Source organism: Mugil cephalus, chromosome 13, assembly GCF_022458985.1.
Source record: "Mugil cephalus isolate CIBA_MC_2020 chromosome 13, CIBA_Mcephalus_1.1, whole genome shotgun sequence".
NCBI lineage: Eukaryota > Metazoa > Chordata > Actinopteri > Mugiliformes > Mugilidae > Mugil > Mugil cephalus.
Window position 1 is genome coordinate 11058211 of NC_061782.1, and position 24864 is coordinate 11083074.

At 40.0% G+C, this 24864-nt stretch overlaps 1 protein-coding gene across 2 annotated transcripts in view; it reads left to right on the forward strand.

Moving 5' to 3' along the window:
- Positions 1-171: 171 nt before the first annotated feature.
- wdr27 (WD repeat domain 27) overlaps positions 172-24864 on the forward strand; it is a 35933-nt gene continuing 11240 nt past the window's right edge. The window contains exons 1-22 of one of the 2 annotated variants that reach the window (XM_047603471.1): positions 172-615; positions 1365-1506; positions 1688-1812; positions 1962-2075; positions 2160-2211; positions 2473-2543; positions 2623-2737; positions 2852-2954; positions 4484-4575; positions 5258-5316; positions 6323-6438; positions 7256-7332; positions 11520-11589; positions 11882-11950; positions 12040-12143; positions 12361-12450; positions 13057-13178; positions 14525-14658; positions 15574-15671; positions 16380-16501; positions 18457-18554; positions 21807-21909. In XM_047603471.1, coding sequence (XP_047459427.1) covers positions 478-615; positions 1365-1506; positions 1688-1812; positions 1962-2075; positions 2160-2211; positions 2473-2543; positions 2623-2737; positions 2852-2954; positions 4484-4575; positions 5258-5316; positions 6323-6438; positions 7256-7332; positions 11520-11589; positions 11882-11950; positions 12040-12143; positions 12361-12450; positions 13057-13178; positions 14525-14658; positions 15574-15671; positions 16380-16501; positions 18457-18554; positions 21807-21909 — 2214 coding nt within the window. In that variant the 5' untranslated portion in view covers positions 172-477. Of the gene's footprint in view, positions 616-1364; positions 1507-1687; positions 1813-1961; positions 2076-2159; positions 2212-2472; positions 2544-2622; positions 2738-2851; positions 2955-4483; positions 4576-5257; positions 5317-6322; positions 6439-7255; positions 7333-11519; positions 11590-11881; positions 11951-12039; positions 12144-12360; positions 12451-13056; positions 13179-14524; positions 14659-15573; positions 15672-16379; positions 16502-18456; positions 18555-18979; positions 19090-21806; positions 21910-24864 lie in introns of those variants that run through there. The other variant, XM_047603472.1, reaches the window with a different exon arrangement.

The window sequence follows — 24864 nt, forward strand, 5'->3', positions numbered from 1 at the left end:
CGGTTAAGTGGAGAAGTACAGTATTGATGCGTTAATAAAGATGTCTCACTCTGCCAGTATTTACGAATACCCGAAGGTAGGTCGGAGGCATTGGATCCTACTCTAACTCGGCAAAAATGTATCCTTTACGTCCAGAGAGGTGCAACATATTTATTTCTGAAACAACTGGCGTGTCTAGGACGCCAAACGTACAGGAGATAATTTAGAAATAACGCACGTTTACCTGACCATTTACCTGTTTTTCCTTTCATTATTTAGTGTATAGATCTGGCTTCCATACACGATCTGTCGTAGCGTAAGTCGTTGTGGTATCTTAGCAACCTGTAAACCAAACGCCGAAAGAAGAAGTCCCATGTCCCAGTACAGTCAGCTCAAAATAACACAGCAAAGTAGACCATTGCGCTAGATGAGTAAATTAAACAGAAACTGTGGCTAAGAATTGGTTATCAGACAGGAATTAATTATCGTGATTTCGAGATGATGACTGAGAAGCTCAGGCTGACCTGTGACAGACTCCTGTCACAGCAGCAGCTCGCATGCTGCCACTCTTATTGTGGCATCCCGCTACACGGCAAAGATGTCCTGATTTACAGTAATGTGGACGTACGGCGGAAGGTTTGTAAATACAATCATATTCATATGTTATTAATACTGTCATTTAAGCAGCACAATGGCATTTGAGCCTATGACTCACCGATGAAATACTGTAATGTGTCTGTGGCGACATTAAGTTACAGCTAGTGTGATCTGTATAAACAAATATCCAGATATGAATGCAGAATAAATCGCTATCGGATGTTCTTAATTAAAACAGCAACAGTTTGTTTTGGCCAATCCAGTTTATGAGGACCTGTAGTGTAATTGGTGCCATCACTAGTTAACAACAGGACTGAAATGTTCAAGATCTTTAATTAGCTAGCTACCTTAGCATAGGGCAACCGATTATGGCTTGAGATGAAAACATTCAAATCAAATTGATGAAATTTGTTTATATAGCACTTTTCATACAATAAAATGTAATGCAAAGTGCTTTACGAAATAAAAGCATACAAGTGGATTAAAAAAAACCCGAAAAATGAAAACCTGTCTCTTCCATCCTCACATACAGACACACATGTGCATGGCATGTAAATATTAGATTTTTTTAATTATTATTATTTTTTATCTGCACATACATTTTATTTCCATCATCCTCCATAAAAAAACACAAACTATTGTCATATTTGCTCATATATACATACATAGTCAAATTCATCAAAGTAGCTTCTGGAGCCTCATTCAAAATATACTTTTCAGCAGCCACAGAAAACATGTGAATGTGTGAGAGGTTATGGTGTATTTTACTGCTGTATGTTTTCCCACAGCCCCTGCTGCTAACTGGCCACCATGGTGACATCAGTGCCATGGCTTTTGGAAAAAGAAGCACACCTGTTATCCTCTGCTCTGCCTCTGCTGATTATATCATTGCCTGGGATATTGAACTATGCAAGAGGAGAACACAGGAGGGTAAAAGACATAGCGTGTTCAGCCCACTGCAGAATAGAGTCTGTTGTTCACATGATGTCAGATGTTATGCTTTATGATCACTTTCCTGAGGGAAAACTACAACAAGCCTGTTACCAATTAAAATATTCCCAGAAAGGTTGTTTATGTTGGTTGTGATATGGACTGACGGATTTGTTTGCAGGTAAAGTTGCAGCAGGAGTAGTTATTGGGACTTTACTGGGTGAAGTTGTCCATCTTTCCTTTTGTTTCTCTGATGAACGAGTGGCTGCATGTGCAGGAGCAAATATATACGTTCTCAACTCAAAGGTACGGGATGGTTACATTTCATAGGTTTTGTATGTGTACATAGACACTTAATGAACACAGTGAGACTCTAGAGTTGTAACAATAGGCTGTTTTTATGACATGTTGTCAAATGTCAGCAGTCCAAGTGTCACTGTTGGTTTCCCCATTAGAGACAGGAAATGATCTCTACCTTGACCGGCCACTTGGGGCCTTTAACATCAGCAGAGTTCTGCCCCTGGAATAAAGATATTCTTGTCACCACGTCAGAAGATCGAACTTTCAAGGTAAGCTTCAGACCTTTGATTTAGTGATGATTCTTTTACAGAACAAACGCCCGTTTGACTTTTAGAGGATTTGTCTGTTTTTAGGTTTGGGATTTAAAAACTGAAGCGGTACTCTACCAGTCATTCGTTCTTTCAGGTATGATGTTACTGTTTTAAATCATGTTGCCTGTCTGCAGTAACAATTCATTTAAAATACAAAAGCCTGGGTTCTTCTGTTTGATTTATATGGTGACACATTCACAAGCATTAGGGGAATCTGTTCGAAAATAGGCTGGGTATTCAATCATAGATTACAGGAATCGCACTTTTTAAATGTCACAAATGACGTGTTTTACTTTGGCTTCTGTATAGGGCCTTTGCAAAATCACTGAAAATATTAAAATCTTCAATTTCTTAGCCTCTCCACTGCTCAGCGTACTTTTCCTGGAGGAGGACAGGCAGCTTGTCACTGGCTCGACCGATGGACAGGTCAGTGACTAAGACACATAGCACCGAACAGCTGAAAACCCTGCAACTGCACAAACTCTACGGCACCTGTTTTTCTTAGGTATGGTGCTTTTCTGTCAGCGATGACAGCAAGTGTCACCTGGTGACAAAAATGGACCTTACGAAGATGGAAAAAAGACATCAAACGCACCAAGAGATTGTTAGCCATGGAGCAGGTGATAGTGCTGAACATTGTATATTTGGTACAGCCTGCATGAGAGGTCTCGATAAAACCTTGGACACGTTCAGTAAAACTACCCTGACACCACATTTTGGATATTTTCTTTCAGGGGTCGCTGAGCAATCACCTGTAGATGAAGTGGAGACCTCAAAACCTGTGCTTAAAATGGCATCATGCAGTCACTTTACAGACACTAATACTGAGCAAACAATGTAAGTAAGGCATCTCGAGGTGTTGCAGAAGTTATGATTTGATCTAGGATCGTGTCCTTTGAATTGGTAGACTTACATAAACTCTTACAAGATGAACGGATAAGTAGATGGAGTGGTGGGTGAATTTTTGTTTTAGAACTGTGCTTTATTTTATCCATTAGTCAAGTAGCAGCAAAGAAACCAGTCTCAGATTCTAGGCTCCACAGTGGATTAATGGAACTTATTATTCGACATAACCACGGGGAAGAGCTGCTTTTCTTCATTTGTGACAGGGGATCTTAACGCTGAAGCATGATACTGTCAGCACTGTGACCTTTCCCAAGATCTCAGTTTTTTTTGTCCTATTTATAAAACAAGGTGCAATTTGTATGCCATCCAGGAAAATATTAGATAACCTATTCAAACGCAGTTGTCATTAAAACAAAACAGAATTGGCTGCATGTTTCTGACACTGACGCTGTAAGGGCGTCACAAAAACCTGGAAAAAAAAATAGATACCACGTCTTTGTGGTGGGCTGACTGCTGCGCGCAGAACACATCAAGAGGAAACTTCACACATCACATGAAACTGTGTATCATAAACTGCTTCAGACTGTGAAAACATTTGATGTTATGACAGGAAGCAGCACTTAAAATGCACAGACAGCTATGTCTGCTTTTTTGGGCCACTGCTTTCTTCCTTATTGTTTATTGTGCAGAGGGCGTGTGAACTCTGTATCAACACCATCTCTCGCTTTAGAGTAAAATCCTACTTATTTTACAGTAAAAACTGTTTTTACTGGCTTCCATTTATTGAGCTCTAAGGTGCCCGTGCTTGATAACGTGTGTTAGAGAGTGAAGAAGAGCAAAAGGAATGATTTGTTTGGTATAGTCTCCTTAGCAATATTTACAATCTGACACATTATTTTGACATGGGTTCGTTTTGAATATATTTTGCTACAGTATAGCAAATATATGTAAAATAAAAGCGTCCCTAAAGCTATTGTGTGTAGAATTTAAAAATTACACTTTGGCGCCCCCTAGTGACACTCACAAAAAAGACAGCAATGAACACACCAATTGTTTCCACGTATGCCCTTGGAACAATTTGAATTAAAATTGCACACCTAATGACTTTAATTGTCTCCATCCTGTACAGGAGCACACGCTCAGCATGGAAATAACAATGAACTACAATGTAAAAGTGTGTCATAAAAACTATCCACAATATTATAAACTCAGCATGTAGCTCAGAGTAGGAAGTGGATAAAATAGCAGCACTCCTTTCTACTACATTGCATGTGTGTGCCAGTAGTTTCCATCTCACTGGAGGTGTGTATAGTTTAGACTACATCAACCTAAAGGAATCTTGAATGTAAAAACGTATAGCCTTAATGCAGCGCGTGCCTTTCCACGCCAGCACATCAGTATGTTTTTCTTTAGTTTGTGGTTTCGTTGTCTTTTCCCGAGTGATCTGGAAAATTAAATGCTTTTGAGGGAAGTCCTGTAACATAGTTTTTCCATATGTTTTCTGTGTGGGGCCCCTGTAGAGACAGCAGCTGGTTTTGTATTGGAAGCTCTGATGGCTTGTATGTGGTGGATGTGGCTACCTCAGAACTCCTAACAGCACGATATTTCAAAGGTAGGCCGCTGGTGGTGCGTTTTCTCTAACTGCTCTTTTTCTTTTTAAAGCCTGACAATGATTGATATCATACTCTAGGAGAATAGCATAGCTTCCTGCAAAAGTCCTTTACATTGCTAAAGTACAGTGTACCAAGAAGAAAAAAAAAGTGCCCACATGCATTACGACTTTGTGCTCAATGTATGCCTCTCTTCCTGACTGGAGCTTTTGCTGCCTTAGTACGTCGAGCATCCACACCCGGGCAAAGAGCGTTAGGCAGTTGTATACTGCTGTAGGTCTTTAGATACAAACTTGAATAGGATTTTGTTAAACCAACCACTCCAGAAGCAAAACTTTTTTTTTAGATTTTAAAGACATGCACATCCTCCACTTCTTCCCATTTTCCGACGAGGAAATATTTAAAAATGGTGTTGCTTTTATCGCTATTTTATCTTAACTTGGGTCAATAGAGGAGAGACCTTCACCTCTTGTAAAACAGATGAACAGAAACAGACAAAATATCACAAGTGTCATTGACTAATTCTATCCCAAACTTTCCAGAGACAGTGCTTATGTATTTTCTGCATGTATTCTAATGCTGCAAGTAATTTGCTCACATCATTTTTCCAAGTACAACTGGTTGTTACAGTATGATCTGTAAACCAAATGCAGCCAAACACATCACTGGTGTTCTTTCTTCTAGATTGCCCCGACCTGAGCATGGCTGGGTCATGGTCATTCTCTCCAGGCCTTGATAACTCTGTGAGTAATTCCCATAAAATGTTGATAAACAAGATTAAGCCCTATCAGTCATTTTCCCTTTCAGCTTGACTTCTATAATTGGATTAGATTGTTATATTGCATGGACCAATTAATCTCTGGTCTAATTTTTCTCTTATTTCAACTGCAACCACTAAAAGCCGTATAAATGTGGACTTCTTGGACTTTCCAATGGTATTTTTGACTATCGTAATGTGCTCCCATTCTAACATTTTTCAATTTTTATGCCTCTGCACCAGAAATAACCATGGGTGCAGGCGTTATGTATTCAGGTCCTCCATCCATCTCAATTTTGTGAATGCAATGTTTCAGGAACAACTTCAGGAAGTGTCCTCAAATCTGGCACATGCCCCGAATTAGATTCAAAGATGAACTGATTTGGTGGTAAAATGTGGCGACGGATCACTGTTACCTCACAAAACCCAAATCATTCCTAAGCTAATTATGACAAATTGTCACGTAAATGTCTGACGGCATGAAGGATCAAGTGATGCCATGTTATTTTTAAAAGCCCAATCGTCAACCTCACACTTCTGCAAAATGTCCTGCAAAAGCACATTAACTTAATTGCCACAAAGCCTCCTCCACATGCTTTGTATTATGTTCCTGTGGACAAACGTGGAAGCGAACTGCACCCTGCTTGGTAGAGGCCTACAACTGTGAGGCAGTAATTCTTGTTATAATGCTACAATTAGCACTCTCCATTTTCAGGATCTGCTCCAGGATTATGCGAAATGTACATTTTAACAAGATGTGACTGCGTGTGTTTGCTGCCTGAAGGAAAGTGGTATTTATTGTGTTCCTACAGAGAAGCAATTACAGTGTTATAAAAGTGCAGCGTAAAAACATAACACCCTCACTCACAATAGTTGCTTTTGTCTGAGCGATATTCCTAAACATTATTCTTAAATAAGGAAAAATTGAATTTTGCACAAATGCAGTTCTTTTTTCATAACTGATTTCATTAATTCAGTTCTCTGTCACGCAGATGATGGTGTTGGTGAGCTCTTTGTTTACTCCGTGTGTGGTCCTGCTGGAGTTGCACCTATGTGAGTTAGGGAGGATTCTGGCTTGTCGTCAGGAAGGCCTCTCCGTGTTCCCTAGGTAAATCCGGAAATACAAATAATAAAAAAATGTATAGTATTTTGACATCCTAGAGTGGGAAATAGAGTAACAGATTGGCTCCATTAATAAAATAACAGCAGAGGCAGGCAGAACCTTGTGTACATAGGGGCTGGTAACCAGGTTTTCTTCTTTAGAAACCACCTGGTAAATACCATAGTATGTTACTGAGTTGTTTATATTATGACTAATATGATGTTCCATATGTTTAATAAGTCCACAAGTGACCTAAATAAGAGAAAACAACTGTTTTTCTGCAGCCATGTGTCTGTGGATTCATTTATTCAAGCTCGGAAGTCCTTTTATATGCCAGTAGTCTAAGTAGCCTGTGGTGACATAAATAAAACTCATTCAGGTATTAATTGTACCTCCATAAATGGTTATTTAGCAAAGGCCAGGTGCATTAATACGAGCTAATTTCATTAACTTATCTGAGTTTTTCTACTTAAACAAATTTGCAATTTCATGAGCCAAAGCATAATCAAATCAGCTTACAGAAACAGTGCACTTTTGTTACTTACTATCAGATAGTGATAATCTGACCTCTCAGGCAATAGGGACATGTGAGTGTGGCCTGTTTTCCAGTTGGCCTCCTCCCTTGTAACTCCTTCTGACATTTCCATATTAACTTGCTCTGTTATAGCCGTTCATGCCATTTGGTTTCTCATGAGTCAACAATATCAGGGTACTGAGAATTAGGACCAAAAATCCATAACCGTGGAAAAATGCCGCGCTCCTCCACTTCCAGTAACTCTTTCCCCCCTCTTTTTTTTTTTTTTTACCCCTCCTTTATTTTCAGTTCCCCTCCACTGCTTGAATCTCCTCTGAACGCCGACTTAAAGAAGAAGAAGGAGCCCTTGCAGCCCAAAAAGAAAGGTCAGCCTTCATGTTGTCATCTAATCACTCACCTCTCCCTCATGCTCACGCACATGAAATAAAAAAGGGAGCTGCTGCTGTTTGATGGCTGTGGGTTTTTGAAACTATGACCCATTTAATAGCTCACTCCATGACTGGCTCGATGTCTCGTTTTGCTTGGCCACTGGCCCTCTTAAATTGTACGCGTAGGTTTATAGACGGTCTTCTTGGCTACGAGCAGAGCTACCGAGAACATCCTCATTATCTGTAAATACAGTTTATGGAAAAGCTTGTTGCATTGTGGTGGATCTCCGTTATTGCATTCCCTTCGGTTTTCATTTGCCACATTAACGTGTTCATCAAATGATACATCAGCGAGAGCATGACATATTTAGTCAGAGTTGGTCCAGTTTGTTGCATGTTTTTTTTTTTTTTGCAGTGGTGGAATCATAGGTAAAACGAGCCTTTTAGTGTTCCTTTGGTGTATCGTTAAGACCTGGCAGCTTGAAACTATTCTGCTGGAGACGTACAGTATTCTGGGGTTTACGCGTTGCCCTTACGGAGAGTTAGTGCTGAGAAAGCCAGTATTAGTTCGACTCCCCACCGCTGGAGTGAAGGGATTTTTTCCAGTGCCAGACTATGTAGGGGATCTTCGGCGAGGTCTAGAGTTGCCGTGTGACTGCAACGTCGGACGAGAAACCGCAAATATTTACAGACTAACCCACCATGCTTCCCCCCCTCGCGTATCTCTGTATTCTCCAAGATATCTGCAGAATCGCATACAAATTGCACCATAAACCTCCGAGACTCCTGGAAGGGAAAACGTTCTTCCATTGTCAGTCTGGCACAAGTCTGGAGGAGCTGAGTGAGGATTAGATATCTCTTGTCATGTCACATGGCCGTGTAACATAATCATGAAATAAACCAGGGCCGTTGGCTTTGTGAGACGATGATAATCAACTGCTTTTTGTATTATGTATGATGAATACACTGTTATCCCTTTTCCCTGGATTAACTTGTTTTATTGTCGGGATTTCAGGGGAACACTAAATAGCAGTAAGTATTAAATTACCTTGCATGTTCTGAACTCACTTTGGATCTTAGTTTTCCATACAAAGCGATCCAGTGAATAAAAGTAACGCAAAAAGTCTGATGAATGAATAATTTTTTTTTCCCAATCACTTGGTATAAAATGGTGCCTTTATTTGTTCCAAGTGGAAAAAAAGAGTTCAGTAGAAACTTGCAGGCTTAGAGTTATGTACTGAAGCTCATGTGACAGGGATCTGTTGATGGCCAGATGCTCACCTGCAATCAGAGGAAGTTGTTCAGACTAACTTGTGTTTCGCGCAGTGGCCGACACTCCACAAACTCCAGTTTAGGGATATGCAATGTGTCGTGAGTGGCTGATGAAATCCTCTAAATGTAGGTGAGCGTGTGAGTTTCAGGTTGGCACAGCTCACAGATGTTCCCTATAAAAAAAAAAAAAAAAAAACTAAAAAAAACTCCCACCAGTCATTTTGAACTGAAACAGTCGCTTGGACGAGTGGTGAAGCGTTTTCAAGAAACCTAAAACAAGACACCTTCCTGCAAGACACTCTCTTACTTTTACAAGATGTGGAACATTAACCATTCATGTCAGTTTGCTTTTCAGAGCCCTTTTGCTTGTTTTGGCTGTAGTCACATGGAAAAACAATCTGCGAGACACGTGGACGTAGGAGACCCTGACTAACCTACTTGGACGAAAAGTGGAAAACTTCTTACTGTTGTTTAAAGAGACATTGTTTACGGCTGCAGTGCAGAGTGTTTTATCGTGCTCTCAGATTGTTTGATATTGTGGTCAGTATTGTATTTGCGGAGTGCAGTAGTGCATTCTTTGCCCCCGTTGTACATTTCCCCTCAGTGTGCTGCGCACATGTCCCACGTGGTCGACATACTTCGATCAGCCACAGCCGTGAACCTGCTGACAGGTGAAAGTGAATAGCACTGATCATCTCATTACAATGCAATGTTCTCCTGCATTTATGCAGATGTTACTGTGACAGCAGCGGCCTTCCTCCGCAAGGCAACACGGCTTACCACGCTATAAAAACTGCATAGGAACATGAAAAATAGCCCGAGACGTTGACCTACTCTCCAAACTCCCAGATTCCAAACTGATGGAGCCTTTGCGGCACACGCTGGAACAAGCCAGGTCCACAGGGACCTCCTCCTCTCAACCCACAGGACGCTAGGATTCCCACTAGCAATGTCCCGGTGCCAGGCACCACAAATCACTCTCAGAGGGGGCTGTGTCCATTACTGAACAAGTCAGAACGACTTTGGAAGCACAAGGAAGACCTGCACTACAATATCAAGAGGAATGGTTTTAATGTTGTGTCTGATTGGTGCATTCATCAGGTGACACCTCATTTCCATTGTGAAACTTTCCACTGCTCGTGCGCCAGGTTTGGTTCAGGTGGATGTAAATTACTTCCAATGAGTAGTGAAGGGATACAGACCCTAAAATAACCCGACAAAAGCTCATCCTTCTATTATTATTATTATGAATTATTTGTTAATACTTTATCTGCTGAATTAGCAAGTAAACGTCCTCAGGTACACTGATGCGTATGCCCAATCGTACGCTTAATCTTCCATAATGACAGCCATAAAAAGAGCAATCGGCAAACCGCTGAGATTTTACGCAGATATGGCTCGACTTGGAAATTTGTCTGAAACTCTCACTTTGCTTCAAATAACGTCTAGTGTAAAGTCAGCGCAAATGATGAGATTTTTACTGCCCCGTAAAACTAAATGACCATTATACATCAGTGGGGGGTCAATAGGGCTGCTGTACGAATCCCAGCGATTGTGTTGCAAGGTAATTAGACCTCTGGCCTAAAGTGTTTGGTTTTCTACATATAATATGTTTTTGAACAAAAGTTATTTGCACCACTCGACTTCTCAAACGACCCAGTAGAAGAATGGAGGAAGGTGCCACATGTGAGCAAACCATGGGTTTTGATCCGTGAAATAGTATGGTACCCATTTGACAGATATTAAATATCAGGTTCACTGAGGATTTAGTGTTATAATATATTGCCGTAAAAATAGAAACAAAATAATTTAGAGCTAAACATTTGGAGCCTGGGATGGAAAATACAATGGAAATAAGGCATATATCATCAGTACTGTTCTCTGGGGCTGAGCAGATGAAAAAGACACATACGAAGAGTAAGTCAAACTTAAATTGAAAATCCTAGGAAGCTTAAGTAATTGTCCAATCGATGCTCAAGAATGCTTTACAGGAAAATGTAAAAAAAAAAAACTAGCACAAAAATTGGCACTGTTGATCAAAGATGAAAAGCGCGTCCAGATGAGAGAAGATTGCAAAGAGATCCAGATGTGTTTCTTTAGTTTTTGACTGGATGGTTTCACTCACTTAAATGTCTTTATTTTTGTATTGGGACTGTGCCAACACTAAGTTTTATGTTACTCTGAAAGGGCTGATTTGTAGTTAAGTGGGTTGGTCGCCGTACAAGTTTTATAACTCTTAAGAAATTACTTTATGATCAAATGTAAACTACCACTTACTAACACATTATGCAAAGTTATTGATCTTTGTGGTGTCACTGGATCAGACAATTTCCCCAACTTACTGTTTAGGTTCAAATTGCAATCACTCACTGCAAGACATTAAAGTGAAGTACTGTGAGTGTGACATGTCTAAGGAAAGAGCTTTAACAAATTAAACTCACTGTACGGTTAGTATTATTCCTGAGCATTTCCATTTCACAGGTTAATTTCATCTCTGCTGTTCAGAGATTATGTGACTTTTTCTTACGCTGCTAGTGTTTGACAGGAGAACAGCTTTTGGAAAGCCTCACACATTTTAATAGCTATGGAAAAAGTGAGCTCATTGTAATATAGAAAAAGGCACTGACAGCGAGCAGGGAGCAGAGTGAACCATCCCACAGTGTGTGACTGATGCACACAGTGGTTGCCCAATCATCCAAAATCCTCATTTTCTAGCATAACCCACGAAACCCACTTCAGTATAATGGTTAGTTGTGTTGTAATTATAGGAATAATGTACAGAAATATTTTTTCCGTTCTGACCTTTGACTCATTCTATAACCGTAACATTTGTTCATCTCCTTTTGTTTTAGAATAGACTTCTTTTGGACATACTGTTTACTCCTTTACTTCTTTCTTTTTTTTGTGCAAAGGAGGTATAAAGGAACAGCCTCTGGTTTTCCACTCAAAAGTGAAGTCATCTGGATATACCGGTGCCCCAAGGTATGTTGACAGAAACCATTTTTGCAGGAAAGAAAATCAAACAAGAATGTATCGTCAAAAAATTAAAGCAGAAGGAATGAAACTTGAAAAGTTTTCCTTCAGTTAAAGCCCTGCATAAATCTTGTGGTTTCATGGACTGCCTATGTTAAAATGTATAACCCGTCCACACTTATGTGGCACCTACCACGCTAAAGGCAACAGTCTTTTAAAAATGCAGTTAAAATGAGGTTTGATGAGTGAAATAAATTGTTTAATGCAACATTATGTTGAACATATTGTCTTTACTTTTCAGAAGGACCATGTTTTCCCCAAAAACAGGCGTTCAGAAGAATACTTCCTGTAAGAAGACAAACAAAAATATGTGAGCGGTCCCATCTAATCATTTAAAATGCCAGTGGTGAGAAGTTTCTTATCTTTGATACAGACAGTAACTGTGTTTTTGTTATTAAGTGGTATACACCTCAGAGATTACCCTGCAGACAGCGCGCCTCCAACTATTCCATATGTTGATCTCAGAGTCGACCACAAACAAATCTCAAGCCTTCAGTATTCAGGTGAGCAATTATTCCAAAGCTTATTCCATTAATGTTGCATTATATTTGTGTTTAACATTGCAAACCAAACCAACTAAGTGAATAAACTGAAATGCAAGTGAGTCCTCAGTTACAGACCAAGTAGGGCCTTGAAGCATTCGTCTTTACATCCATAACACTTCATCTGTTGAGTGCAGAATCCTAATAAAATGATTCTGTGTTCCTTCGTCTCTCCCAGGTGATGGAAAACAAATCCTGTGTGGTCTTGGCAACAGCTCAGTGTTAATGTACAAGTCCTGCCTCACTGGCAGTCCAACTGTCTACGTAGGTACGTGAAACGGACCCAAGTATCTATACCTGAGCTTTACACATGTATCTGTGTCTTCAGTCAGATGATTAGATACACGAATCATTGTATTCATTATCGTCTCTTAACAGCTAACTAACTTATGCTCACATTTTACAGTAGTCTAAGACTCTCTGTGTATCTTATTGTTGGTTAGCTGATTCCAATGAACCATGGCTTTAGTTGAAAGATACAAGAAAAGTCCAGGTTGACTTACTGAGCAATAACTGACAGAAATTGCCGATAAATAATGCTCTTATAGGTTAGGTTGCCTTGTTTTTGTCACAGAGTAACACCTAATTGCGAGAAGGGAAAAACTAGGCCATTATTTCTTACACAAACAAAAGAAAGGCCACTCATACATGTCAAGCATCTGTTTCACACTTGTTAGCACACGTGCAGCTGCAGGAACACAGCGTCCACACGGGGGCAGCAGAGCTAAAACGACCGAATCTGAGGTGACATGTAGGTCACCGTGATCCTCTCCTCCTCAGCCTCCCTGGCTCTCTGAGCAGTACCATAAAAGTAGATGTTGTGGCCACACACTGTCTTACCAGGTCAATTTCAGGCTTCTCTCTTTTCATGTAGGTCATGACAAGCCAGTGAGGAGTGTGAGTTGGAGCCTCAGCCGACAGTGGTGGTTGAGTGCATCAGAAGAGCCGTCGCTACGAATCTGGACCCATTCGAGGTCTGAGCCTGCCATTGTCATGGTAAATGCTGCACGCATTTACGCACACCGTGTCACCCTAATCTTAACCAACACCACTGCATGCCCTACCTTCCCTAAGCCTTAATGACAGTCCAAATCCTAAACATAAATGGAAAAAAAGGGAAATGAGGACCAGCCATGGTGACCTCATTTTGCAAAACAATGTCTCAGCTCTGAAGGCCTTCAGAGTCACAATGGTTTAGAAGCAAAACCAAATGACTGCAGACACATGCCACACACACAGATGGGAGTGTTTGCTGGAAGGATTTTGTCCCTACTGTTTCCAATTTTAAAAGTGTGGGCGGTATTATCTGCACAATTTGTTTGCCTACTTTTCAAAATTTCTGATCAAAAGTTATGTGTGTGCGGTGCCTTGAGGTGCAGGTTACAAAATGCATTTGAAGTCATTCCTTACCCTTATGGTTCAGCTTCTCTGAAATAAAACATGCTCAATTCACCCCATGTTCGTTCTCAGACAGAAGTGCCTCGTGACATTAAAAAGCATGAGCGCCGCATTAATGTTGTGATGAAATTCTGTGTTTCTTGGCTCAGAAACAGAAAAACTGTGTCATTCATTCGAAACATCTGGTGGATCTGGAGCATCAAAAAACGTATCACATTCAGACCCACCTAACGTCTTTGAGTAACACATCCAGTAAGTGGGTCAGTAGTCAGAAGAGCGTCTGCTTTCCCACGCCAAGTAAAAACAATGGACTGTGCTCAAAATCTAGGATCTCCCCAAAGCTGATGCTAAATGTCCCTGCTTTGTTTCACTTAGTGAGATTGTTTTGATCTTGGCTGCGTATGCAGCATTTGACTTCTTGGTGTTCTTATGGAACAACTTGGCAAACAAATTGAGATATTTTCAGGGACAAGGGCCATGTCGGTGTGAGCCAAAATCACAAATAGCTTTGCACAGTTGGGTTAGCAAACGCTTAAAAGAGGTAACCTCACACGACCACACAATACTCTTAAAATGCTGTCAGTGGAAATTTTGTGCATGTCAGATATGGCAGATTAGTAAGGGTGTAAACCTGGACGGCGAAAAATATCCAAATAAAGGACTTACCTTGTTACGACTTTTACAATCTCATAGTACAGTAGGGGAAAATGTGAATGTTGGTTGTGAGGGACATCTGAACTGTGTGTTAAGTTATTACTGTTCTGTGTTTAATGGAGCAACTATATACTGTTAATGCAAGTTCACATTTGCACATTTGAGGATTCCACATTTATTATATACTGAGCAAAATCCTCAAACTGTGTAAGTTTACAATACTGAAATCGTGAAGTAATCAATAATTTAAAGATATTAACTTCATTTTTGTCTCTTTCTTTCTTCGTTAGGGTGACAGTAAGTTCTCCAAACCCATTAGAGGTGCTCAGTTTTATTACCTGGATAAATTTGTACTCCTGGCATCTGGACCATCTCTGTATTTGTACCTGTACAATGTCGACATCACACGTGATGACATAAAGAGGTAATCACAAGTGGTTGGAGCTCTGCATGTATTCTGGATAGTGCTGCCCAAAGTAGCTAATGGTTTTATATTGTTTATACTTAATCATACGTAATATATTATTTCAAAAATGGTTTATTATACTCTGTAAAGGACACTCAGACCTGTAGCTCTCCACCACTCGGTTCCCAAGGTGTTGCAATGTAATGGGGATCCAAAAGCAGGACACAGAGGGCAGGATTCAAATATAAAAAGACAGTTTAAGTCATTGACAGTCAACAGCACAAAAACTGAGCAAGGCAGTAAGTGAATAGGACACAGGTGGGAAAAAAACAGCTGGGAAACACACAAAAGAAGGACATTAAACAACATGCTCAAAAGGACCACAGTCTCTAAACACTACCAGTGCTTGTTAAGAAAACGTTAACCATGCATTTTTCAGAGATTTAAACCATGAAAGCTAGAGGTGTAATGACTATCAATTCAATACAAATTTGCTACAACATATGAATTCATACAGTAAGTAAACATACTGTAATTTGATCTACTTTAGGACTTGTTCAACCTGCTTAAGAAGGGTGCTTTGTTACTTAAGCTAACTCTGTTACTGAATTGATGAGGGCCTGGCTTTATTTAGCAGCTACTGCACACACTGCTGAAACGCATTACCACCCAAACCGCTTGATTGTGTACCACAAGCCGTCAGGGCTTGTTCTGAAGGGAAGGAAAATTACAATAAAGGGCCTCCATACCCTCTTTTAGCAGTGCATAGTGCTTACTCATATTTTTCCTCTAGTTAGCTGTGGGTAGGGACTCTAACTGAACCTTCTCCTACGGTTGTAAAACGAAGGCAGGTGAAGAATGAGTCAAAATATTCAAATCTTGTCCATACACATGTCATTGTTGGCTTTAAAATCAAACTGTTTCTCTCCTTAGATATCAGCAACGGAGCGTCGTCAAAATGGCAGGATGCTTTTCAGCGACGTCCGCGACAGACATCACTGCCCTGTCTGCAGTCAACGATTTTCTGTCTTGTATCCCTTCTCTTGTTGTTATTGTTCTTGCAGCAGGAAGTGGTGGAGTTTACGCTGCACTGATGCTGACAAAGTGGCCCTATCCCTTTTATTCGAAGCATCTGGTTGGAGAACTTCCATGTCAACCACAGCAATCAGCCTGTGCCTTATAAAGGCTTCACGTGTTGCCTCGGGGCTTCCACTGCTGATTTTACCTGTAAATCATTTAGGTGTCTTTCATTTTTTTTGTCAGGAATGTCTACATTCCACCCCCTTGTTAAGGTTTACAATGCATTTATCTTCCAATAAATCTAGTGAACTAAGGTACGTTGGAATGAAACGGATCCCGTCAAGAATAGTTTTGCATCTCTGTGCAAAATACGAATAAAAATACAATGAAAAATGCATATGTTTTAACTTAAATCAGGATATAAATGTAAATATAAACATTATATAAATTGATCCATGCATTTATTATAGCTTTGAGCTAATTTGGGTTTTATTTTGAGAATTTTAATCTAATCTATTTTTTAATCTGATCTGCATACTTTGGTAACACAGCAGCGAATGATAGGAGACTTCTAGCAGAAGGCAAACTGATGCATTCAGCTGTTGACTGACCTGTTAAGAGTGAGAGACAGCCACTCATTCAAAATACAGTATGTTTTCTTTTTCTTTTACTGTGGTCCCCAAAATATATGTCCTAACTTCTCTTAACAGCTGTTTCAGACATTGTCCTCGTGTGCGGTTCAGATCGGTCCGTTCAGGTATTTGACCTGAACGAAGGTAAAGTTGCGTCAGAGCTGCCTGATGCCCACGGTAGAGCCGTCCACTGCATCACACAAAACAAGGTGAGATGATTTATGTGATAAAACAGACAGCTCATATAACCAGTTCTTTCCTATACTTAGATAAAACAGATTGTGTTTTTGTTAGAGTGCAACTTTTTTGTTGTTCCTACTTTTTCCTCACAGCGCGTACATTCTTATCCTGAAAACATGCTGACGTGAACGCTGATCAAGATTTAAATCAGATTTCGCCTCATTTGCAGTTTGAGTAAAACGTCGGACAACCCCAAGCCCTTTGTAAATGAACACAGGCACTTATCTCATCACTCCAGACTCAATGACATTTAGCCCTAAACCCACACAGCAAAGAATGTGCTTGCCTTGGCATCATTCCTTAGTGTGAGTCCCATCTTCCATCTTACTTTCAAAGGGTGCTCCTATTCATGTCATATTGTTACATAAGACATCTAAGAGTGTCTCGCGAGTTACGTAAGGCGCAGTTAGTCTTTGAGGGAATAAAAGTGTTAGTTTGCGGTGCGAATGCGAAAGGTCACGGTTATTTAAACGTTCCCGTGACAGACAGTATCATTCATCTTGAACGTAAGTCCCTGGTGCATCAGGATTAAGACTGCCATAGTGGATGGCAGATGGCAGGGGGAGATTCAGTGCTGGATGATGGCCTTGGAGTAATTCTGTTCCATGATGCATTTGGGGTTTACGCGGCCTCGCTCCCACATCACTGTCTTGGACTAATGTGGACCCAATTTGCTGGTGTCTAACGAGACGACAGTTCCGGCCTGCGTCCAAGTCCGTTATATCGCCATGAAGCATTATTGCATCACACAAAATGGAACTATAAATTTAATCCGTTCGAGTGTGCGTTCCTGCAAATTATTTATGTTTCTATCACATTAAATTTTTACAGCCGAACGAAGGTCACGGTTTCTGTACATATACAGTCATATGAAAGTTTTCCAGCTTTTGCAATAGCAACTAAAGCATTCATTTTTTTTTTTATCATAAAAATGATGGAAATGTTGACTCACCTTACAGATGTTTGTGTAGCTTGTTGAAATATGGAAGTGTGCATTTGTGTGTGAGTGAGGCTTGCACCGCGTGACCTTTGAGTATTGACTTTAGTCACTTCTGCATGTTGACCTCTACATACTTGACACTCAGGCCAGCTTGGATTAGTTGGATACTCTGCAGCTAGTGGCTCGGATTAAACGCTTTACCCATTCAACTGTGATTCACTTCACTGTTGTGCACAGCTGACTATATTCCTTCAGCCCGGAGGTGCCTGCTCTTTGTCACGCCAGCTATTGTGTGTTATACATTGTGGAGAGCCTGCGGCGTGTTGTTTCAGCTTGGCTATTGCGTCAATGCTGGGTTCTCCGCCTGGGTGCCCGGGGGCCTTTGGGTGCTGGAGGGTCAGTACCTGCAGATCAGAGGGGATTGCCTCTGCTTCCCTCCCCTGCTGCGTCGTCGTCGCCCCGTGGCGCGGCCGGACTTCGGGGACTGCAGCAGGAGAAGCAGCTTCTCCCACTTCAATTTTCCGTTTCAAATTCACCTGGAACTCATCAGTGCAGAGGACTTCTCGGAAAATGGAACTGGAAATGCCCTCTCAGACTCCCGTTCTCACACTCTTAATGGAAATCTAAACAAAAAACACCCCCACCGCTGCTTTCTCCCCCTCTCTCTCTTGCTCCCTCACAGACACTTTTGACTAGATCTGATAGCTCGGTTTGAAGGTGATATATGGAATTTATCTATAGTTGTGTGGTGGAAACATTTTTTAGCTGGAGCCTTTCTCAGGGTGGTACATAATGGATGGAAAATGACACAAAAACTTATTATCAGCCTTTCTGTTTCATTACAGGTTCTTTTCAGCCCCAGTGCTCACAGTGTGTCACCTACTGCAACTATTTCATTATGGGATGCAACAAAGCAACTTTCATGATTTACAACCAATGACAGTTACTGTTGTTGTCTTTTTTTTTATTGTTTGTATTTTAAAGGGATCCGTCTTCACCACTCAAGCTCCAGATTCATACAACCTTTTCCTCACCAGTGCAGTCACAGATGGTGTGAAGATTTGGGACCTTCGCACACTAAGGTTTGTTTGAATACAATATGTTTAGTGAGACCTTTAACAACAACGTGAGAAGCAAAGTGGTTCCTCTTCAGTTTCTTTTGGCTTTTTGCAACGGAAATAGGGTTTAAAACTATTGCTGCAATTTAGCGACTTAACCAAAACAACTTTCATACAATTCTAATACTCCTTCTTCTTTATTAAATCATGCTGTGTTGCCATTACTTCAGCCTTTCTCACACCTTATTTCAACCACATACACTCTGTATAGAGGCCTTGCACTGGCTAGGGGGTTGCTTCATCAAATTTATCATCCGAGTAATAAATGTCGAGCACATTAAGAAATAAGCCACCATTGTTTTTTTTCCATTCCTTTGCTATTCCTGAAACTGAAGAATGACCTTATATTCAAATTACATCAACATTTTTCTTACACAAACATTCCTCAGGTGGTGAGTGAATCTTCAATCGCTGCACTTCCAAGGTTCGGCACTGAGAATATTTTTGATTTGGCCCTCGGTAGCAGATATCCATATAAGGCAGATAATTCAGGTTTGGATGTCACAATGTTCTTTTTGGCCCAGCAGCAGGCATTATTGAGTATTTCATTCTTTCATGTCTGAGACTGCTTCCATAATAAACTCCTCATCCCAGATTCAATCAAAACCTTATTTCTATCTGATAAATATTTGTGCCTCGTTTCCAGGTCAACTTCTGGTGCTGGGAGCTGTTATCATGCATCCCTCAGCAGATGCAGTTCCCCTGAAGTGAACCATATGGATGCATCAAACTTTTTTTTTTCCCCCTCCCGATTTATTAGAGCCTCAAGTCCCATTTTCCAAGTACTGAGCACAAAACAAGTTTCAAGCGGTCCTAAATTAATGTTTCTTCGGATCCATTTATGTGAGGTTTACAACTAATAGAAGCACTAAAATACAGGTACTGTGACAATCAGAATCTTGTCAAGATATCACAAGTGAATCAGCAGTAAATTATTCACTTTCTCTTTTACGTAAGCCTTTTATAACTGAATGAACTTTCAGGGATTCAAGGGTGTTTTATTTGTCGTTTGCAACCATACAGAAGCACGAGATGGAACGAAATTATGCACTCAGGGTCCGAATCATTTCTCATACTACCTATAGTATATAGATACTAAATAAAAACAGAACAGATAAGAATAAAGATAAATAAAGTGGAACTATAAATAACAATGGCAAAGATTGTTTGAAGAAATTTGTGCAAAAGCATGGGTTGTGCAATTCACACAGCTCCACCAGAGTTTAACAGTCTTACAGCTTCTGACCTTAACTTTCAGGACGTACTGAAATACATTATGTGTTTTCTAATGTAATGATGTTAAGTCAGGCCAAAAGAAAGTTAATTAAAATGGATTTTATTCAGTCTAACATACACATAAATACGTGGTTATAGTTTATTTTTAAAAGCCTGAAGCACTCAGCATTGTGCATTTTGAAATTATATGCTTAAGTGTGCAAGGTTTCACTATAGGGGGTTCATACACCAGCACTTAGCGCGGCTTATTGTCAGACACACACAGATACTGATTCTACAGATGAAGAACAGATGGTGACTTTTAGCGATATTCCCCTTAAATCAAATTACTGTCATTAAATCAAATTACTGTCATTTGCATTATACGTATTAATATGTTTTTATGCTACCTAATATTAAACGCCACAAGAAAAAGGCAAGCCTTCACCCGATATGCACCGACACAGTTAAATACAGTGGAATCTGCTGGCAGAAAGCAATGAGCTATGATTAGCCCACTGATTACCTTAACCTGACACTGAATACCCAGGTGGGTTCACTAACCGTACAGACTCCAGCTCCAGAGGATCAGACGCTTCGGAGCAGTCTGTGTTAGTCATCAGGAAAAATCCGGATAGTCATCAGTCACACAACAAGAAGAGAGAGAGTGTGTGTGTGTGTGTGTGTGTGTGTGTGTGTGTGTGTGTGTGTGTGTGTGTGAGACAGGGGCGCCAGCATCTCCCCTTCTACTGCCAAAACATTACTGTAGATTCACGTTCTGACCTACAAAGTGAGTGTTTACTCTGACCTGTTAAAGTGCTTTTTATGAGAGTGATAGTGACAGGTTGTGTCAGCTGCTCCGCTCTTAACCTAAAAATAAATGTGGTAATGGGGTTTAAGAAAAAAGGGGACAATTTTTACTTATGGCAATCCTCGCCAGTATTTATGAATTCATAGCCAGGAGACCAGACCGAAGTTCCCTGACCTTTTTTTTTAAAATTTTTTAATGGTGAAATTTCAGCCATGTCAGTCATGTACTCATACAAATCATCTGAGCGCTGTAATGGCTGATTCTGTTTACAACAAAATGGCACTGATTAGTTGCAGGGCTATCCAAATGCATTCACAAGTATTTTTCTCTTTAACTGTTATCGCTCTTATTCTGAGAAGAGATTAGTCTTTCTGTGCCAGGTAAGTGAATTTAAGTGTATAAATATTGCAAAATTTTAAATATATATAAAAAAGGTCAGCAAGGTCACACTCGCAGCCATAGTGTAACCCAGAATGGACAAACAAAACACGGCCTCTAGAAAAGTGAAAAGCCATAGAGCTGATTCAACACTCGTCTGGTAAAGTCTTAAAGGGACTTTAACATCATAAGCTCCATAAGTTTTATATGCATTGCTTAGCAGTTGTACTTACGTGTATTTTATTGTAATGTTTACCCTTGTGTCCAACTCATGTATGTTTCGACAGCTCACTGCTACTGGGGATCAAGTTTCTTTATGGTCACCGATGAATATGACCTACTTTTAGTCTAGCTTAATGACATTAGCATGTGAATGTAAAATACATGCTGTCACCACATCCAGCCAGAGCACTGGCCCGCCAACATGCCAGCCCGTATAGAGACTGGCTCAGCTAGTTGTTAGTGGCATTGTAAAGACATTACATGCTCTTGCAAACCAAATGAGCACAGCACAGAAGTTGCACGAGGGAACCATTCATCATTCACTACTCGCTCTCTCCTGTGTTTTGCTTGAGTCATGCTAAACTCCCTGTCCTCGTCTCTTCTGCGTTAGGTTTTTGCACAACGTGATGTCTGCAGACTGGCTTCTAATGCTTTGCATCTCCAACTGCTCATGGCTGTTCATACCAAAGATGTTTTTTTTTTTTTTTTCATAGATTATCACCTCTCTAATATTCAGTTTGACCTCCACAACAGTTTAACTTTGAATTAAAGTGTACACTTTCCTCTTTTTCCTTACGTTAACCTTCCAGATGCGTTCGGCGCTATGACAACCACCTAAACCGCTGCCATCCCTGTTCCTCAGCCATCTCACCATGTGGCCGGTTCATTGCTTCAGGCTCTGAGGATAACTGTGTAAGTTAGAGTCTGGATTTAGCCATCTGCAAATGAAAACCAAGATGATAATCCTGTACAAATGAACGACTGATAAAATTATAAAAGAAGCATTGTAAGGTTTTTCAAACAGCCCCAAGTTATTTTAGCTTTGAAAGTAGTAAAAACCCAGGCAGTGCAGACCAGACTAAAAAGACCATACGGCTTTCTCAGTACACCCAAATGATCTTGTACATGTTATGTTCCTGCTGGGATTTCTATGGCAATAAATCATGGAATAGCTTTTCATACATTAGCCAAACCAAATGCCATCTTCAGCTTCCACACTTGGATGGTGTGTCATCTAAGAGGATGTGACATCACAGAGAAAGGCATAATGGATACACTCATTAAATGCTGCTGATGCTAATGGTTTGCATTAAGTTCTGGATCTCCAAGATTTTCATTTAAATAAATGTAACTAGACAGAGCAGTCGCTAATGAGCTGTTAGATGAAGAGCTGCAGTTGACAAGCTCTACACTTTCTCTTCGTTCACCAGATCAAACAATGATGGGAGAAAAAAAAATCAGATGAGTTATAACTGCAGTCACAACTTGCCTGGTCTTGTAAAGGTGAAATGCAGCAGGAAAACAGTTATAACAGTAAAGCTTATCAGTTTTACCTCCATTTAAGGTGATGACTGTTGGTGCCTCACTCTGAGATTTTTATTTGGATTCAAGCCTTTATCCAAAGGAGCTAAATTCAGCATTCATGTTGAAGCAGAACTGTTTTAATCGTTTTTCCAGACCTTGCCTTATACTTTCTTTCAAGTCATTTTCAGAAGACAGCCTCCCTTCTCCTTATCCATCTCTCTTTTCTTCTGGTGTACGTGCTAGTTCAAAGCAGTGGGATAATATACGCACGCTGCCGGTTATTATTAATTCAGCTCAGCACGGACATTTGAGAGCATCTCTGTCGAGTTCGGACATTTCCAGCGCTTCTTGGAAATTGGGAGAGTGTACGGTAGTGAGCTACGCCATATTTATTTGTAGCCGTCCTGAGACTTATATAAGCCAGACACATTTGTACACGTCTTAATATATCAAAAAGCAATCATGGAAAAAAAGAGCCTGAATACTCTAAAAAGACTCCCTGGATCGTATTACATATTTTCCACCAAACACAGGCCAAAAGCAATCCAAGTGGAATATGATTTCAGTGTGGTCCACATTAACCTGTTATACTATATTCAGCTGAAATATATACTTTCACCCCCCTTGTGTTTTTTTTTTATGTATCATCTGATGTGGAAATCATTATTTGGAAGAATTTATTTAAAAGATAACAAATTTTCCTTAATAATTTGCTAATTAAGATGCATGCCTGGTGATTGAGTTCTCTACCTCTGTTGATATAAAGTCATGCATCAAGGGATGTGTGTGATATTTAAGCATTCCTAAAAGAAACCCTTTTTCTTCCAAATATATCTTTACCATTAAGGCATCTCACACCTCATATGCATTAGACAGAAGTCACTCTACCCGTGGACATTTAGTCAGAGCTTGCTTGAAGCTTTTTTTTTTTTTTTTTCAGGAAAACATAATGCAAAACAGCTGCAGGAATCTGATGAGTCGTCATCTGGTTACAAACATCTCCACATCTGTTTTTATCTGTGCTCATGGCATTCAAGGGAAAGAATTTGTCTTAAAACGTACTGATTGCAGTTAGAAAAAACAAACTGTGCTAACAAACTGATAACCCAAAAAAGATTTCAAATCTGAATATGGCTTCATAATTCATACGCATGTATGCACGCTAGTCTTGTAATGGAGCCCCTGTAATGCTTTCTGGAGTTTCCCCGTTTTTCTTTTAATGTGTAGTGTAGTCATTTGTTAAAGATCTAGCAACAAGTCCATAAGAAGTCACTATCTTGCAAAGAAAACACAGACAAACAGTCTGGTTTGCACTCCTTCCATTTCTTCTGTGACTTATCTACACCACTATGTAACACAGTGCACAACGCCAACCTACTGAGTAGTTTACCACGCAATTAAATGAAGCCATGCATGGAAGACTCTTTAGGATTAACCAACAGAGGAGTGACCCATGCTCCGTCATAAAAAAACAAATGGGGGCTGCCAGACTCATATTCTGAACAAGAATTGATCATGGCTATGTCTGGCAAGTGGTATGGCCTTTTAGGAAGATAGTTAAAAAGTGTTTTTTTCAACAAAAATAGGCAGCAGGAGTTGCACAACTTTTCAAGATTTTTTCCAGTCCGATCGTTACGTGATGAGTGTGCATTGAAGTAGGACTTACATACTTTGCATGTCACATAGTTTAGGTTTCATCTTTATTGAAGTATTTGACTTGGTGAACCACTGCTAGTTTGCTGCGATGACTCACTGGCCTCCTCATCTGTCTTCTCTGAGGCGTCTGTGTTGTTGGTGACTTGTCGACATGATGCCTAAAAAGTCACGGCGAAGCTGTGAATTCGACAAACTGTACAAACCTTAGAAATCATATAGACTTGTTCAATTAAAGAGGCCATATAATGATAATTCATAGGTTTTAGTTATGGATATATTATCATTACATGCTCAGTATGTTGATGTGCCATCATTTTTTTTTTTTAGTGTTTTAATGCTACACTTTTAAGAGTTTTTAAAAACATTTTGAATGTTACTTTAATATTGCAAGGATGTTTTCTTACTCTTAAATCTACCTCCAGTAATAGACTTGCACTAGCACTTGCCATGCATTACTTTTCTTTTGTGTAAAATACCAGTGAAGCACGTGAGAAAACTAAGAATCTGGCACGGTATTTTTATGCAAACTATTTTTAATACATTACACGTTTCAAGTATTGTGTTGAACTTATCTCCAGAGTCTTTTGAGTTTAGTCCAGCAGTTGCAAAAACTGTTTTCCTGGCGCAGATCTTGTGGGATTTTATGTGTCTCATTACTGTTATCAGCAAGAGCCAGGTCTCACTGTC